Source organism: Chenopodium quinoa, unplaced genomic scaffold (assembly GCF_001683475.1).
Source record: "Chenopodium quinoa cultivar QQ74 unplaced genomic scaffold, ASM168347v1, whole genome shotgun sequence".
In the NCBI taxonomy this organism is placed as follows: Eukaryota; Viridiplantae; Streptophyta; class Magnoliopsida; order Caryophyllales; family Amaranthaceae; genus Chenopodium; species Chenopodium quinoa.
The window spans coordinates 810,636-829,080 of record NW_018743955.1 but is presented as its reverse complement, the minus strand read 5'-3'; the positions used below and the strand labels follow the sequence as shown (position 1 = coordinate 829,080).

Here is an 18,445-nt window from a genome sequence, read left to right as displayed (position 1 = left end):
ATATCTTTTACTTCCTCCGTTATTTTATTATTGCACCACTTGTCTTTTTAGGAAGTTTTACAAATATTGCACCATTTTCTCTTTAGGAAAAAAAAAGAGTAAGTTAACCACAACTTTAAAAAGCCCTTTTTTTCATAAAATTTCCACATTTCCGATTGTTTTTCTTTCTAAATATCCATGCTCAAATATACTGTGCTAATTTCGCTGTAGTATTTACAATTTACATCTTTTTCACAAACACATCTACACTAATTTATTGTTGTTTAGCTTTTTTTTTTTTTTTTTTTTTTTTTTTTTTTTTTTTTTTTTTCTGAAAAAAATATTGTTTAGCTCTTTTATTAATACCATGTGAATTAATTCTTTATTGTTGCACTATCGGACTCTCCCACAAACATCAAATATCTCTTTTTAACTCCATTTGTGCAGTAATTTATTACTCCCTTCGTCCCAAAAAAAACGACCCATTTGAGTTGATTACGTGGGTATTAAGGAACTTAAGTAAAAAGAAGTAAAAGCATATTGGAAAGATAAATTTACATGGGGTTTGTAAAAAAATAGAGAGAGAAAGTAATAAAATAACATGAAAAATTAAATTTTTTTATGGGGAAGCTAATTTTGCACAAATATTGTAGCAAATTGGTAGGTGTTTTAATGCAAATGGGTCATTCTTTTTGGGACAAAGTTTTGGCCAAATAGGTCGTTCTTTTTGGGACGGAGGGAGTAGTTTCCATCTATTACCCACAAAGGCCACAATGTATTACCAAGTATTAAACTAAGTGTAAACATAAGTATAACTAATATTTAAAAACAGATGAATTACTACATTAAAAACAGACATTGAATTCCGTTGTTAATTTTTCAAATGTAATCAAAACAGCATGACTACAATGTATTAGATCTTTCACCAACTACAACAATAGGATTGAAAACGTTAACATCTTTAATTATTTTTTGTTTATTGACATATGCTTATTAAGAATCTAACAATCAACGATTATTTGCCCAAAAATTTGATCTCTTTCAATTACAGAATAAAAGATGTGAAGAAAAATAATCAATAATTTTTTTTTTTTTAACAAAATAATCAATAATATGAATGATTGAGTACTATACTACTAATACATGACGAATTATCGTAATATATGGACTAGTTGCTGATGTTGAAAGCTGATGTTGAAAGCTCCACTACAAAAATTTCAATCATTTGGTTCATGCATCTTTCCATAAGCTAATATACTTATATACATGATTTTTATTTTCCTTATTTTTTTTATATGTTGGGTCACCAATTTTGTCCCCTTTATAACAACCTGATTAAAGGAAGTTCTATTAATATAAAATTGAGCAATTGCGCAAATTGTGTAAATTCAGTTGTATGTCAATTGTCAATTAAGTACTATCACGTATATATTATTTCGTGATCTTAACTAATGTTTATTTCTTGTACGTTATGATCGTAGTGATGTTGATTTCGCACTGCATCGAAATAATTATGGAGCGAGAGCATTTTCAATAGTTGTAATCTTGTAACATTGTAAGTTGGGACTTTAGTGAACAAATATTAACTTTATTTTTTATTTTAGGAAATTTTGTGGAAAACTACCCTAAAAATAGGGTCATTTGTGAACAACTATCCATTTTTTTTATTTGTTTAGAACTACCCACAAGTTTGGAAACGTTTGGGTAGCACTACCCACTAACGTTTTCTGTCTAATTAAAATGTTATATTGGCCCAATTTTTCACTTTTATCAATTACAATGGCCAATTAATGCTAAAATAAGCCAAAACCCCAATTCAATTAAACCCCCAAACCTTAGAAATCAAAATTCCCAAATAATTTAAAACTCACGAACCCTAAAATGAATTCTAATTAAAATCCTAATTAGGTTAATTAAGGTGAATTAAAACCTTTAAACAAACTCGGAGAGTTAATTAGGTGGCAAAAGTGAAAAAAGTGGGCTCCGATAACGTCTTAATTGGACGGAAAATGTTCATGGATAGTGCTACTCAAACGTTTTCAAACTTGTGGGTAGTTCTAAACAAATAAAAAAAATGGATAGTTGTTCACAAATGACCCTATCTTTAGGGTAGTTCTACACAAAATTTCCTTTATTTTATAATTTTGTACAATAATTCATAAAAAAAAAAAAAAGAATAATTTTGTACATCGATATGGGTCGGCGGATCCTGGAGTACGTAGAGAAGTAACACATAGTACTACTTTAATGGCATCATATTCTAACTTCTAAATTACCATAGTAATTTTTTTTTACTTCACACATTCAATTAGAAGTAACACATAGTACTACTTTAATGGCATCATGTTCTAACTTCTAAATTACCATAGTATTTACATAATTTTTTTTTTTTTATTAATGCATACATTACAACCCCAAATTATTGGTTATAGTAGGGATTTCGGGTAAAGGTGTTTGATATTATTATATATCTTAATATAAATTAAATTGTCACGGGTTTAAAAACTTTGAACCTAAGGATCCGCTATTGACCAAATTTGAATAAGAAATTGTTTATTTGTTAGGATTATCGTGAATTAGAAATCACATTTATGAATTATTTGATAAATTTGATTGTATATCGCTTTCAAAAAAATAAAATGAAGATTTGAAGGTGAAGTTGTAATGTAAATATGCTTTTTTTTTTTTCCACTTTTTGGACTGTATAACTAAGAAATTTGGATTTCCGGGTTGTAAAACTTATAAGTATTAAGCATAGTCCGTACAATTTTTATATGTTTAAAAGGTTAATCCATTCGTAGAATGTACGCCACCTTTAGTCCGTTCCCCTAGGTGGAAAATCCTGGGTCCGCCACTGGATGTACGGCTTGTATTATTCCAACCAAAAAAAAAAAAAACAAAAATAAAGAAACTTATAATAAAGAGATTGTCCGCCTATAGACTCCAACCAATCTCTTCGATATTGCTATGAAAACAAAGTCAAGTCATCTGTCATCAAAGGATGGATTCATTGTACATGCAAAAACTAATACAACAATGAAAAAAAAGTTAATAACTCAAATTTTAGTTGACAAAATAATATTTCGCATTTTACGGAGTATTTTTAGTTTTTATTTTGTAAAATTAAAAGCATGATAAGCTCAAAAATTTTCAAAGTTTTTTTTTTTTTTTTTTTTAAAAAAAATAAAATAAAGATAAGACTTGTGAACTATGTTAGCCAGCCAACCATCATTAGTGTGAGGACAGGTGTACGAACTGACAAAAGCCGCTTGCTTCAATTAACTCAAAACAAAATCAAACACAATTTGATAACTGCACCCTATTTTTTTTTAAGCAACACCGTAATACGGAGTACATATCTTTACACATGCATCCAATTACTCCAAACAGAATTACTGAAACATGCAGATTTCACTATTTTTATTTAGCACTAACGCTAACCTTCAATTCAGAGTTCATATTTTATACACTCCCGTGAATGGTCCAGAATATATGATGCCGTTATTAGTATAATTTTGATTACTAACGTAATAATTAATTTTGAACAAAAGAGTATTATAAGTAGTTTAATTTGGGTAAAGTAGCAACTATCACAAGATACTGTACTAACTTTATGTACCATGTAGAAAGTATCAAAGTAAAAGGTCTTAAACATTACATTAACCCGTCTATACGTCACATTAATAAAAGTAAAGTAGCATCTAAATTAAAAAACAAACTTATAGTTAAATTGATCATAACCATTTATCATAGGAAACTCGTCCATGACCCAGGGCAAACTCGTTGAGTCCGACTCAGCGAGTTCAGCCCCGTGGTCCAAACCAAGTAAAGATTCAAGGTCTAATATTTGCTGACTCAGCTCATTATGATTCACCCTATTCACAAAACCCTCTTCTGAAGTAAGATGGTCCACCCCATCTCCGTAGAATCCCATACTCATCACTGGCATCTGGGTCGACTCGCTACTCAGCTGAGCCGACTCAATGCTAAGGGTTGACGACTCGGTGAAATCCGACCTGCACTGCCTCTTTGCAGCAGGTAGGAAGATCTCCAACGGTGCCGTCAGCGATGGAGACGGTGGTGGTGGTGGGGTGTCTGGGAAGTTGAGCTTGGCCTTGTCGCCGCGAATCTTCTTCGCCGCGACATCATAGGCACGGGCAGCATCTTCAGGGGAGTTGAAGGTGCCGAGCCAGACCCGAACGCCTTTCCGTGGGTCTCGGATCTCGGCCGCCCATTTTCCCCACGGACGCCGCCTTATACCTCGGTATACATTCTTCCGAGTTCGCCGAATTTGACTCGGGTTTGCAACTCGCTCCTCTCGGTTGACATCCTCTTGATGAGCGTTCACCCCATCGGCATACGGCGAACCTAACGAATTCAAGACAAAATTATTACGAACATGACAACATCTTATATCATATTAGATTCTTATTAATAAATTAAATTCGTCCATTTCTATAATATGACTTCATTTATTTATATAAGTAATCCGGAGTATTAGTTGATCAAATATTTTGTTGATTCCTTAATTCTGCTATCTTCTGACACGAATTGAAGTTCATGCATCAATGCATGAACAAGAATCAAACATATTAAGGTGCTCTCTTTTTGTTTGTTGTAAAAAAAAAACAAAGAACAAATAATGATAATGTATTTTATTTATCTTATCAACTCAATGGCATTTACTGTTTATCAATTATTATTCAATTTATCTCGGTTGTCCAAAGTTGTGTCGACATAATGTTGAAATAATATAATCCCTCCATCCCTAAAACGATTTTTTGGGGAGTTTTTACGGGTATTAAGAAATTTAATTTAGAAGTATAAATGTAGGAAAAGCTAATAAAAATATATTGAAAAAATAAATTTATATTAGGTTTGTAAAAAAGTAGAGAGAAAAAGTAGTATAATTATGTGGAAAATTTTTTTTTACAGGAGAAAGGTAATTTACACAAATATCATTGCAAATAGGAGGCTATTTTATGCAAAAATAGGATAGACATTTTGGAACTAAAATTTGACTAAATGGAACATTCTTTTAGAGCAACACGAGTATATTTTTTTCGCCAAAAAAAAAAATTACACATAAAAAATGTTTATTTAACTTAATTCTTGTGTAATTTGCACCTAGAACGAATTATTTTAAGGGTATTTAAATAGAAAAATATATGAAGTACTACATATACGAGCTAAAAAATTAAATACTAAAAATAAGTAACATTAATAACACCAATCTAGGTGTACTTTTCTTACAAATTCTAAAAATTATACGGAATCATTAATCAATCCAATTATGTGATTTTTTCATAAAATTCTCAAATTTATACGTGATAGCATTTTACAAATATAGTTTTTTTTTTTTTTTTTTTTTTTTTTTTTTTTTTTTTTTTTAAGGAGGTCCCTACCGGCTAAAACCTCTCACAGATCTTCCTGACCTGGATTAGTGAAAAAAAAATGATTATATGAAGCTAATAACATTACACTTAAGCTGTATAATGCTTTATACAACAATAACAATGTTTGAATTTTTTAACACAAAATTAATCTAACTACCAATACAAACGAAATAGAAATAGGATAGATTATTAAATCCGTATAACATAAGACATAAAATAACATCCATTAACACATACGGAGTAATTTTTTAATGAAACTCACAAACTATTTATTATTATTTATTTATTTATTTATTTTTTGGGTGCAATACAAACTATCTTTATTAACTACTATAGCTCATTATAATCCTCTAATTTCTTTCCTACTTTTGTTTATAGATATTTTAATTTTATGTTTACAAAACATAAGTTAAACTAAAAAACAATATAAACTCGATGAAAAAGAAAAAAAAAAAAAAAAAAAAAGCCTTACCTTGTTGAGGGGTAAGAGCTGGTTGAGAAGAGCACGATGAGTTGGATTTAGGAGGAAAAGAGGTAAGAAGGTCGGCATCGAGCTCGGACCAGAGATCGTGAGTGGTAAGATTACGGCCGCGCTTGGCGGCGATAAGGTCGGAGATAATAGCGCCACCACACATTATGTTCAACACCTAATCTTCAACATTCAACTACTTTTTTTTAAGGTTGGGTTTGCTGAAGTAGATATGAAGAGAAAGAGGGGGATAAAAGGTGCAGAGGTTTGTTTATTTATAGAGAAAACAGAGACTGCTGATAACCGAAGATAAAGAAGTGACTACTAGAGCCTAGAGAAGGCAATAATTAATAATAAGAGTAAATAAAACAAATGAGGAAATATTTAAATTAGTATGGAACTGATTTATTGGGTAAAAGGATGTGCAAGTCACACGAGTACTGTCCAAGTTGTATTATTGCTCAACTTGGCTGCGTTTTTTAACGTCAAGTCGTCAACAAGAAAGATATCCTTGTCTATAATACTCTATCCGTCCAAAATCATTGATACGGTAAAACTTTTTACACATGTCAATGACTTAATTTGAAGTTTTTTTAATTTTTATTTATTTATTTTTTTTGACAATAGATCTATGAAAGAAAGATTATATTGAAATTACAACAATTGCCTACGACGAGCACACCCAGCCAACCAGTGAGTTGGTGAAACCCAATCCCGAGAAACTTTCCGAATCTGATACTGTTAGTTGAGACGATTAATACAAGAGGGTAGGTGAATTGTATCGAGTTCCTAATGACTACTTTTTGCGGATTATAAAAGAATGCATATAGGAACTTAAAAGCACACACAGATTTTACAAGGAAATCTTCCAGGGCCCAACTGGAAGTAAAACCTCGACCCTGCCTGAGGGATTTTAAACACACAAACTCCACTATAATAGGGCAAACACCAAGTTACAACCTATTAGACACAAACCTTTATTTCACAAGTTTCTCACTGGACTTGCTACTTGATAGGACCCTTTCCTACCCAATCTAAGCACTACACCTAGATTCACTCGTACCACCAAAGTACTACTCGTACTACCAAAGTACAAACACTCAGCCTCACCAAGAAGCTTACAAAAATGTGTACGATAAAAACAATAAACACACCCAAATAACCCAACCCAACACAAGAATTCGACACCTAGTATGTCAGGCAAGCAATGCACGAAATCCGAAACTAATATGACAAGTTAGAAGCTTGGTAAACTTACTCAATTACGCACATTGATTTTTTCACGCATAAACTCACAAAAACCTAAAACCATTTTGCTCTCTACTATTTATACAAGTCACACTCGTACAGAAAGTAGGTTTTCTAAAAGATAAATAAGTTAAATTAACTTATCTTTAAACACGGTTTTATGTAAATCACATGAATAAAATCTTTTCTGGAAAATAAAGATAAAAAGATATTTTGTTAAAAAGAATTATCTTTTTAACAAACTGATTTAAAGAAAATAAATCGTTTAGAAAATCTTTTTCTAAAATCTATCTTTTATTATTTTCCGTTTTATTTATTTACCAAGCTTAACTTGTCACACTTCTAATAAACTCCGTGCAATAACCTACTTAACATATTAACAATAATCTAGAAAGATAAAATCTTAAACAAATTAATAGCTGCGCCGCGCTTTTGTTCAGGCAAATTACTTGGGCTCCAAGCTGGTTGAGTTCCTCCAAAGAACCTCAGCTTGTTGTCTTCAAGTTCCTGTTAGGGAACGTTCCTGTTAGGGAACTCAGTTCTTGTTAGAGAACTCTTCTTCTAATTTGTTTAACTTCTTTGATAAAGACTTCTTCGTGTCTTCTTAGTTTCAGCTACTTCTTTCATCACCATGATCAAACTTCACCTAAACTAATCAAACACTTGAAAACCTTTATTAGTCAAGTTTTCTTTAGTTTAAGTTCCTCATCATCAAAACTTTTATGCTTCAACAGACACGCCTACAGGGAACGAACGACGTTTCGCAAGTCTAGAATGAGCTACCAAATCGAAATGTCTAAAGACCCTCGAGACGAGAGAAAAGAAAGGACAGCAGCACAATCCGTATGAATCCGGATCTTCAAGAAACCCTTTCGCACTGCAAACTGAACCCCCCAGAAACAAGCCTGTAACTCAAAATGTAAAGCAGAACTCGCCATAAAAGCCAACCTCCCACCACTTAGGACCTTCGACGAGCAAAGGTCACGGATAACCCAGCCTGCCCCTGCTCTATATGTAGAATTATCCCAAGCCCTATCCACAATCAACCACAATGTGGGAAATATATTAGGTAACCCCTACAAGCAAAGCCACGGGACAGCCGACAAACCCGGACCAGCAGCCGAACAAGAACAAATTGAAGAGTTCTTCAGCTCCAGAGCTGAACACACTGATAATACCAGTCCTTAGCCAGACTCTCAATTGTACCAAGCGACCAGACTGCTTGCCTAAACCTCGTCAGCTGGTTCCTAGAAAGTCAAATAGCCCAAAGAATAGCAAATAAAGCCATAACCTTGTTTTCCAAACTAGACGAAGAGTAACGAAAAATAAAATTAGCCAACCAAACCCCAAAAGGTGAAGACAACCAATTAATTTGAAGTTAAATTTACAAGGTTGATATATATTACAAAATTTTTCATTAATACCTATTCAACAACATATATCATTCCTCCCCCCCTGTTACATATTATTTGTGACTTTGGGGTATTATTTGTGATACATAAATATTCCAAACTTGCAACTAATATGTAGCAGATGAAGTAATTAAATTTATTTCACCTTATTAAAAATCTATGATCAAAGTTACCGTAACTAGTAAAAAAAAATAAAAATTTAACGTGTCAACTATTTGAAATAATAATTGTCTAAAATAAAAATAATAAATATTCTCATTTGAAATGATAATTGTCTAAAATAAAAAAAAAAAAATCTCTATTCTTTGCCAAAGCAACGCTCAGATATTCAAATGAGAATATTTTTATAAATTACGCTAAGCTTGTATTTGTTTATAGGTTTTGTATATATTTAAACATTTATTTACGTCCCCAATAAAAAAAATAATCTATTTACGTTATTCAAATATAATAGACGAGATACGTTTATATAGATTATCTCTATTTTTGTAGTTTGTTGACAAATTTTAAATTGAGTTGGAATCCGTTTTTAGTTGAAAACAAACAATCTATTTTATAGCTTAACGAATGAAGATTCAAGGGAATTAGAAAATTTTCTGATCTTAATATATAAAAAAAGTTTTTTAGTGGTCATTTTCTCTTTGGAACAATAAACTTTAGTTGAATTGATTTATAAATTTAAAGGGTAAAATATCACTAATTTACAATGACTCTACTTGTTGTTTTTAATTTTTTTAACAGTTATCTTTCTTTTCTTATTTATTTAAAGCAAAGGAAAAAAAATATATTTATTTAGAGTAGTTCTTATTGTTCTATTTTTTTTTGCTTGTTTCGGTTGTAGATTTTTTTTTTATATATATAAGATAAATTATCTTAATATTTTGGGAAATTCTCAATGGTACTCTCCAGTTTTCTTTTTTTCTCAACGGTAAATACTAAAATATCAAATTATCTTCGGCAATCATAATTTGTAAAACTAATTCAGTGGTAACATTAGTTAAGTATTTTAACTAACATTAACCATGGATAATAATTTAAACGGAGGTAAAAAAGAAATGTCTAAAATACCCCTTTTTAAAAATAAAAAAAAAACCCACCCACTTCTTCCCCCGGCCCTCCCCCAACCAGCCCAACCCTTACCTACCCACAACCCGGGGCTGCTATGTCCATTTATATAGTGCTTTACCGACCCCCGTCCCTTGGTCATATTTAGGAGTATTTTTGGCTCTTTGGAGCCAATTTTATTACTAATATGCGTTAAGAGCTCGACGAAGAACAATTCGAGGCAATAGACCAAGTATTCAAGGCCCCAAAGAGGGAATCCAGATTGGGCCAACTATATGGCCCAATCGAAGATCCTTGGTTGCCCGAAGAGCTCGTCGGACCGGGTAGGCCCTCGCCCTGGAATATTATTTATTAGTGAACCTATACCCTAAAAAAGGCTTTGACTTATATATTGATTTCTCCCTAACTTAATTTGCTTTAGTTTAACTTTTCTCCTTAGTTTAATTCCCTTAACAACAATTTGGTTACTTACTAGGTTTATATTATAATAATTAATTAGGAATAGAAAGACTTGTTGCCATGTGGATTCGACCCTACTTCCCTATCTGCTATTGTTAGAGGACTTAGGTAATTCTTTTGATTAGGTGATACAACTTTATCCTGTCAGGCACTGACAATGACCTCACCACCCATAAAACCTTAAGAAACCTTGATTGATGCGGATGGAACCCAGAGCATTATATTTGAATAATCTATCCCCCTAATTTTATTATCCAAATACCCAGGAGAAGAATAAGGAGAAATTAAACTAATCTTGGCATTACCATGAGCGGCAGCGGAGTTCAGTTTAGTGCGGCTGGGATGGGAATTAGGGGAAGGAGAGGGAATCGCAAAAATCTAGAAAGGAGAGGGAATTGGTGGAGTTCGGTTCACGGCGGTAATATTGGGAATGGAAGGAGAGGGAATCGGGGAAAGAGATGAAATTAGGTAGGAAATATGAGGGAATCGACGAGGAAGGAGAAAGCCGGCACTAGGGGAAGGGAAAGAGTGTAGAGTTTTCATGAAACATATTCATAAGCATCTAAACAACATGTACAAGCATATAACATAAAGAACGCATAATTATACCTTTGAAGTGTGTTCCATGAGTGATCGAGCAAGAAAAATAAGGAGATTTAGAACCCCAAACGTGATTCCTCTATTTGGTCCACGGGCACAAATTGAACATCCACTAATTCTAGTTAGTTGTGATCGAAAACTTTCAATCAACCTTCTAAGGAGAGGAGAGGAACGAACAAGCCAAGAACCACCACACCACCATGAGCACCACCTTGGCCAGCCATCCGTACAGTACGGACATGGAGGAGGGGAGAGAGAGGCATGTGAGTGAGAGAGAATAAGGTTAGGGATTTTTGGATGCTTGCTTCACAATTCACTATATGGGTTAATTGTGACTTAACTGTCAACCCTAGCCCAAACTCCTAACCCAATTCTAACTACACTAGCCCTACAAATTTTTACCTAGACTCTAGTCTAGGATGAAATCCCTGCACCCCCTTGCAAACGACGCCGCATCACTATTGTTTTTAATTTCTTTCACCTTCAAACTACAGGACAATCTAACTTGATCTCCATCTTACATCTTTGTTGATCTCTCTGCCATTTCTACTTCTCCGTCGATCACAAAATAACTTTCGGTAGCATTGCTACATTTGCATGCTTTAGATATATTTATGAATTGCAGAGATTATTGTGTATTGATTTGATCAAAAATTGATTGCCGTAACTTACGATCAATTAGTTCAACAAGCAAATAACGAGCTTAATCAAACAGGAAAGCCATATCAAGAAACTAACAGAAAAATTATAAAAATAATTTGATCCAATATTTCCTGATTTTTTTTGTGGGATGAAGATCTGGAATTATATATGCTAGTTTACTGTTGTGGTGGAGGCGATGACGACGCAACTAAATTTGTGGATTACTTATTGTTCCAATTTTTAATTTACTTTGTAGTTGATGCCAAATATGAAAGTAATAGAGAGGGAGAAGAAAAAGATGAAGAATGAAGCTTAGAGGATTGTAGAGTATTAAGAAAGAGAGAGAAAATTATGAAGACTAAAGCTGAAGAAAAGATACCAAAAACACCGTACCGTACTGTATAATGAATTTGTTCATAAATGAAAGACAAACATAAATGAACATATAATATTTTGTAATTGAACATTTAATTATGGTTTGATAGAACATTTAATTATTTTCATAGATGATTAAAAATTTATAAAAGTTATCTTTTTTGTATTATTAAAGGAGTTTGAGGATAATTATTGAGGCTTATGTGAAAAATAAACATATATTAAAAATTTGTGGAGTATATAAAGTATATAATATTTATACATATGAAAATGAACATCAAATAATATATAAATGAACATTTTTTTTATCATTTTCATGAAAAGCTATAGAAAATCAAATTGTTTTTGAAATTCCTTATTAAATATGTAGAAAATATATAAAGATCGAAGATGGAAAAAGTGTGGACATTTATCAGAAATCTAATGATCGTCTATTAATATGCGAATAATGATCATATACTAATATATAAATGAACATTTATCAAAATGAAAATGAACATTCAACAAAAAGAATGTATTGTAGTTCATCAAGTAAACACTATAGGTTGTGCAATATGAGTTTGTTCTCCTGTAGCTATTGATTTCACTATATTGTCAATATATCCATAACTTGATGTACATGTATAAATATGACAATGAACATGCATCCATTTCTAGATGAGCATATTTCAATACAAGAATGAACATTTATTAAAATATCCTGAAATTAAAACAAAAATTAACAAACATCTTGACCGTGCATTTAAATTATGGGATTGAACAATTGCAATACTATATGTATAAACATCTACTAAAAAATCGAAATCTACATCTATTAATATCCTGGCTATGTATCTACATGAGAATAAGCAAAAGGCTTTGATAAGAACATCAAATTTATTTATAAGTAGTTTAAATATAATAAATATGAACATTAGACGCTATATATATATGATAGGAAAAATAACACATGAAAAACTATTAAAAAAAAACAATATATACATAAAAATGAACCTAAAAGAGTATACAAACTGACGTGATCAACATATTATATAATGAGCATCTACTCACATATAAATGAACTTATATTGGAATGATAATGAACATGGCATAAAATTAATGAGCATTAAAAAATATATGTGGTTAAACATATAAAGCTCTACTCAAATTTTTTAGTATCTTACTGCTTGCATAAAATATACTTTTATCTTAGGTGTGACATACAAATGATACAGGCAGGCTAAGTAGTAAGTACTACATATACTTAATTACCTACTACTCCATACTATACATAAAAAAGAGTACGTATTTGTAACAATCAATACACATTATTTACAAAACGTGAATGAATGTCTATCAAAATTGAAATAATAAACTTATCAAAATAAAAAATGAACATTTATTAATACGAAAACGAACATAAACCATGTATGTATCAATATCGCAATAAATATATATAAAATAAAGTGATCTTGTATCAATATGGAAATGAACATTTATCAATATGAAAATGAACATTAATAAAGTTAAAATAAAAATAAAACTACTTTAAAAAATTTTTTTGATTAGGGAAAGAAAAAGAAAGCAGCTATGCTTATGATAACTGTCAATTAGAAAGACAAAGTAGAATTAGAGACTAAAAAATTTAAGAGGGACAAAAATTGATGGGAAATTCAATCAATGAAATTTTTGTTGATTGAATTTCCATGGAAATTACTAGTAGAAGAACAAATCACACACTTCTAAGTTACATAAACAATTAATCGATTATTCATCTCCGCCATCGTCACCGACGACGACTTTAGTGTTGGAGGTTTTGGAATGCAGAACCATGGAGGTAGTTTGGGGAGTGTTCATTAGTTAGATCATTACTTGCTAGAAATCTCATTCTCGATGGTTTTATGAAGCGTGTAATTTTGATGGGTTTAGATACCGGGTTAATAAGGAGGCTAAACACATCGTTTTAGAGGGAGTGTAGGTAGAGCTACATACACTAGAGTCTAGGGATATATAATTACACTAGCCCTACTCCTTACATGGCTTTTCACTACCTCATGAGGCCCATTAATGGGCTTCATACTTGTTCAATACAATACCCTTGTGTGTGACCTCATATGATCCATTCTATTGGGATTTTGGACTATTTGACTAGCCCAAATATCATTTATCATATCTAGAAACAGACAATGACGACCCAAAAGAATGAACTAATTATCTTTATACTAGTACGTGATCCTTGATATATCTTGTAATTGCCCTTGACGAAGACATAAATCCTTTAGGGAGAGGGTCGTCGGCAATAGGGGAAGGGATGGAGAGGATTGTCGGCTGCCGCTGGCCGGGGTGGGGTGGGGACCAACAATGGGTTGGGGTGGCTGGTTTTTATTTTTTAATTTTTTATTTAATGAATAGGGTTATATTAGAGCAACTCCAATGGTAAGCTAATTGTCAAATTAGCTTGCTATGCCACATAAGCTTTTAAGCTAATTGTCATATTAGCTCCAATGGCTAGCTAATAGCTTACTATTTAAATGGATCAGACCTCCTTAATTTATGTTGATAAATTTCATTTTATTTATTCTAATTTGTTTTATTTAAGCAAGTTTTTTTCCAAGCAAATTAGCTTAACAAAGCTAATTTGCTTAACAAAACTAATTGCATTTTCTAGCTCCAATAGTTAAGCTAGTAGCTAGGGATGATTTAATATTGCAAGCAAGTCCCTAATTACAACCATTGGAGTTGATCTTAATTAGGACTAGCTTATAATTGCTTATTTATATTATTAATGTCACCATTGAATTAGTAGTGGTAATTTGTGAGTACCAAAGATAATTTTATAAAACTTTGTTCACCAGTGAGAATTTTATAAAAACTGGAGAGTACCATTGAGAATGAATTTCCCGAAAAAGAATTACAATTTATTTTAGATAAAAAAATTTATATTAATTATAAAAATAAAATCAGTTTTTTTTTTTTTTTTTTTTTTTTTTTTTTTTTTTTTTTTTTGTGGCTGGCCATATCGTGTGGCCGATTGAGACACACCCAGCAACCCCTAAGCGTCTGAGTAACCCCTAACCGTCCGATTGACTAACCCCTGATCAATGGAGTAACCCTTGACCAACTAAGTAACATCTGACCAAGTAATCCCGACCACACAGTGTGACCAGCCACATATAATACTTTGTAAAATAAAATATTATCCTTTTATATCACAAATTTTATTTGAATATGAGAAACAAAGTTAATAATTCATTTTAAATTATAATAAAAAATTCAAGTCAAGCGAATATCAAATCACAAAGTTTATTTGATAAATATATATTAGTAAAATTTTTATTTGAAAAACTACAAACAAACCGTGCATCGTATGGACGCAATCTAGTTGATTAAATATTTTAGAAAAAGAACTTGATGTTATACAATTGTAGGTGTGAAATCCATTGTTCATAATTTTTAATTGGTAAATCGATCACCTCTCTTCAGCAACTCCATACGGAAATAAACTTTTATATGAAAATGAATGAACATATGTACATATCCTCATTTTTTTAATCTTAATTTTCTTTACTTCGTACAAAAGAAAAGCCTATTGGCATTGTTTTTTTTTCTTTTTTTTTTTTTAGCATGGCATTGGTTATTTTCAAATTTAACGTTATAATAGTTTTCATAAACTCCCATATGTCGTCCTAGTTATTCTTCTCAATGTTTAATTAAAAGTTGAAGTTTTTTTTTTCCTCATTTGCAATATACATGGCGTGGTGACTTTTCATACAAATAATTAACATAAAACAAATGAGGTTATCTGTATTGACTGTATAGACGAGACTCAATCTAACGGAAACATGAGGTTACACATATAAACAAATGGAATTATTCTTTTAAGAATTATTTTTTTCTTAAAAAAAAAGGGGTTACTCAGATGAACAAATTAAATGAGATTACTTTATTTTTTAAAATCAATTTATGTTACTTTTATGATGAGTTGCGTGTTACTAGTACGTATAAACAAAATAAGGTTACCTCTATAAACGGGGTTATCCATATAAATAATAGTACTATTCTTATAAACCAATGTACACATGACTTGATGTCTAAATTTTTCTTACTACATTATTTTTTAAAAAAAATTCTATCATTATTTGGTGAATATTTTAGTTCCACTTGTGAGTGTCTCACATTGAAAAAAGAGGAGAGATGACACCACTCCTTAAACTAGAATAGTTATTCCTACTAATTTCTAGGTATCTTTAATTGGTTTTTTGGACCTCTTTGGGCCTTGTTTATGGACCGAATCCTCCTTTTTTTTTATAAGGTTGTCCACCATTAATTGCTACTAGATAGAGATTAATACATGGTCCCACTAATAAATGTGTCTATATTCATTACACTTTTCTTTTTTCAAATAATTTTTTAAATAACATTCTACTAATTTAATTTCTTCATGCATGATTCCAATTTTTAATCATCATTCTCTCTTCCCAATAGCTATATTAATACATTCTACCCCTAATGGAGTAGTATCTTGTCGATTCATTTGCACACTGGTTTGAGCAAATTTGATATAGCCAGCAATACATATTAACATATTTAATCCACCTAGTTCAATGAAATGATCTACTCAAATCATATATGGTATTTTCCACACACAAATCAATCGCATTAAGTACTCCAATAATGTATATGAACACATCTCATTTACATGATATTCTACCTTATATAGATCAAAGTCTTACATTTCATATGCCATATCATACACCTTAGTCGATATTGTTCAGGGTATTTATACCCTAGACACGTGGACCAATGAGAGGATGCCACGTGTTGAGGTCAGGATGGCCCATGTGGCCCAACATCCTCTTGACACTTGGCGCACTCAGATATGCCTCTGAAATGGCGGCCTTCAAGGGCCTAAATCCCTAGGAGCGCCGTAAAACGGCGCAACCCACTAAAATCTAGGTCAAATGACCTAGATAGGGGCACATTCTCCAATGACCCTATAAATAGGGAGATATTCCCCCATTTTGGGGACACATTCAATCATTTATTACACATTTATTCTCTCACATCAGAGAAAGACCTGAGCTTGGAATCCGAGCAGATACCCACCTAAATTTCCGTTCTCTTTATTCCGTTTCAAGTTACTAACTTGACCGTCGGAGGCGGAGCTCCAACCACCCGGAGTCTCCGTTATTTTGCAGGTACAGCTCAGCCGGATCAGACTTCATGACGTAACTCTCCCAAGGGACAAAAACATCCAAAACATTTGGCGCCGTCTGTGGGGAGAGTATCTCAAAGATGGTTCAAGAGTCTGTGCCACCCCCTAACCGTCTGGGCGAAGATCCAGAAGTCTTACAGACCATGAGGATGAAGATCCTCAGGTCGAAACCTTTACAGCCGAAGACGGCTCACTCAGAATCAAGCGCATCCGGCCCAGAGACACTCTGGAGCGGGGTGCCTCCCAGGCGGGTCCAAGCCGACCCTCTGGGCAGCCGGAAGGGGAAACCCAAACGGCCGCTGGATCAGCCCCTGTTACCCGAGACGAACTCATGAGATTCATGACAAATTTCAAGGGTGAAATTAAAGAGCTGATCACCAAAAGCCGGGCTGGCCCAAGTAAAGGTCAGTCGACGAAGAAGGCTCCTCAGAGAAGGGGAAGTCAGTCAGAGACCGGCAGCCCACTCCTCATCCAAAAGAGAAGGCAGCCGGGACCATTGATTGGTCAAAAATTCTCCTTCCTAAGAGGAACAACAACAACACCCGCCGGACTCAACAGCTGGTGGGAAGCAAAAAATCAACTCTTGATGCCCGGGAGATCATCAACCGGAAGAGAAACCAATCGTTGTATGTAGGCGTCGTTTGAAGTGCGCCTACGTAAAAAGCATGTGTGAATATGCTTGGCACTCATAGGAAGTGAGAATTGACATTACGATTAGGGACAAATAAAGTAGGGAGCCGCCAACAAGTTTTTAAGGAACTTGTAAACCGTTCACGGATCATAAAAAGGCAACCACGAATAAGGGACAACGAAGGCAACAACGATTGACCCGTGAAGGTTACACCCCATTCATAATCCATGAGATTACTAACTCCATATGGTTCGGAACCACGAAAGGAGGATCGGGGATGATGGTACGAAGTGAGTCATGGAGTCACATTCGCCCGTATTGGCCTCTACTCGATTCTTATAGTGAAAAAACATTCCTGCAATCTCAAAGGCATACAAACAATAATTCAATTCGCTCCAAACTATTATTTAACTAAATTGGTTTAAAATTAATGCACACATAATTCCAAAATATTGTGATCACTTCAATTAATAATAAGATTAAAAGGGATCCTAAACCGGTTGTCCAAATTATCTTATTAGTCGTGATTTTCAATTACATATTCCCTTTAAACATGAAATATAGTGATCAATAAAAAAAGAATAACATTAATATTAAAACCAATTTAATCACAATTCCAACAACATAAAATTGTTAGAAAAATAATAATAATAATAAAAGAGCATGATCCTTACTTTGAATTTGTTTGCTTACAACTACAAAATAATAAACGAGTTAGTAACTTCAAGGGAATAATAAAACAATAACTAAATTAAATTAAATGAAATAAAATTGATTTTGGGGCCAAACCCTCAAACAGTTCTACCTTTCACGCCTTGGCTTAAGGACAGAAGCTCGAGTAAAATATGGACTCCTTTGAGTGATTGAAGAAGGAATTTTAAAGTGAAAAGGGTAGGCTAGTGTTTAGGCTAAAGCATAGAAGAGAGAGAATAAAATAAGAGAATTACTCGGTGCCCCGTACATCAGAAATGAGGG

The 18,445-nt window shown here is 32.8% G+C and overlaps 1 protein-coding gene across 1 annotated transcript; it reads right to left on the bottom strand.

Annotated features, from left to right (window-relative positions):
• Positions 1-3,567: 3,567 nt before the first annotated feature.
• On the bottom strand, positions 3,568-6,169 carry LOC110689144 (ethylene-responsive transcription factor RAP2-3-like). Its single transcript, XM_021865872.1, has 2 exons — positions 5,848-6,169; positions 3,568-4,347 (listed from the first exon to the last, which is right to left on the bottom strand). The coding sequence occupies exons 1-2, from the start codon at positions 6,008-6,010 to the stop codon at positions 3,686-3,688; spliced, it is 825 nt and encodes a 274-aa protein (XP_021721564.1). The 5' UTR covers positions 6,011-6,169; the 3' UTR covers positions 3,568-3,685.
• Between the last annotated feature and the right edge of the window lie 12,276 nt (positions 6,170-18,445).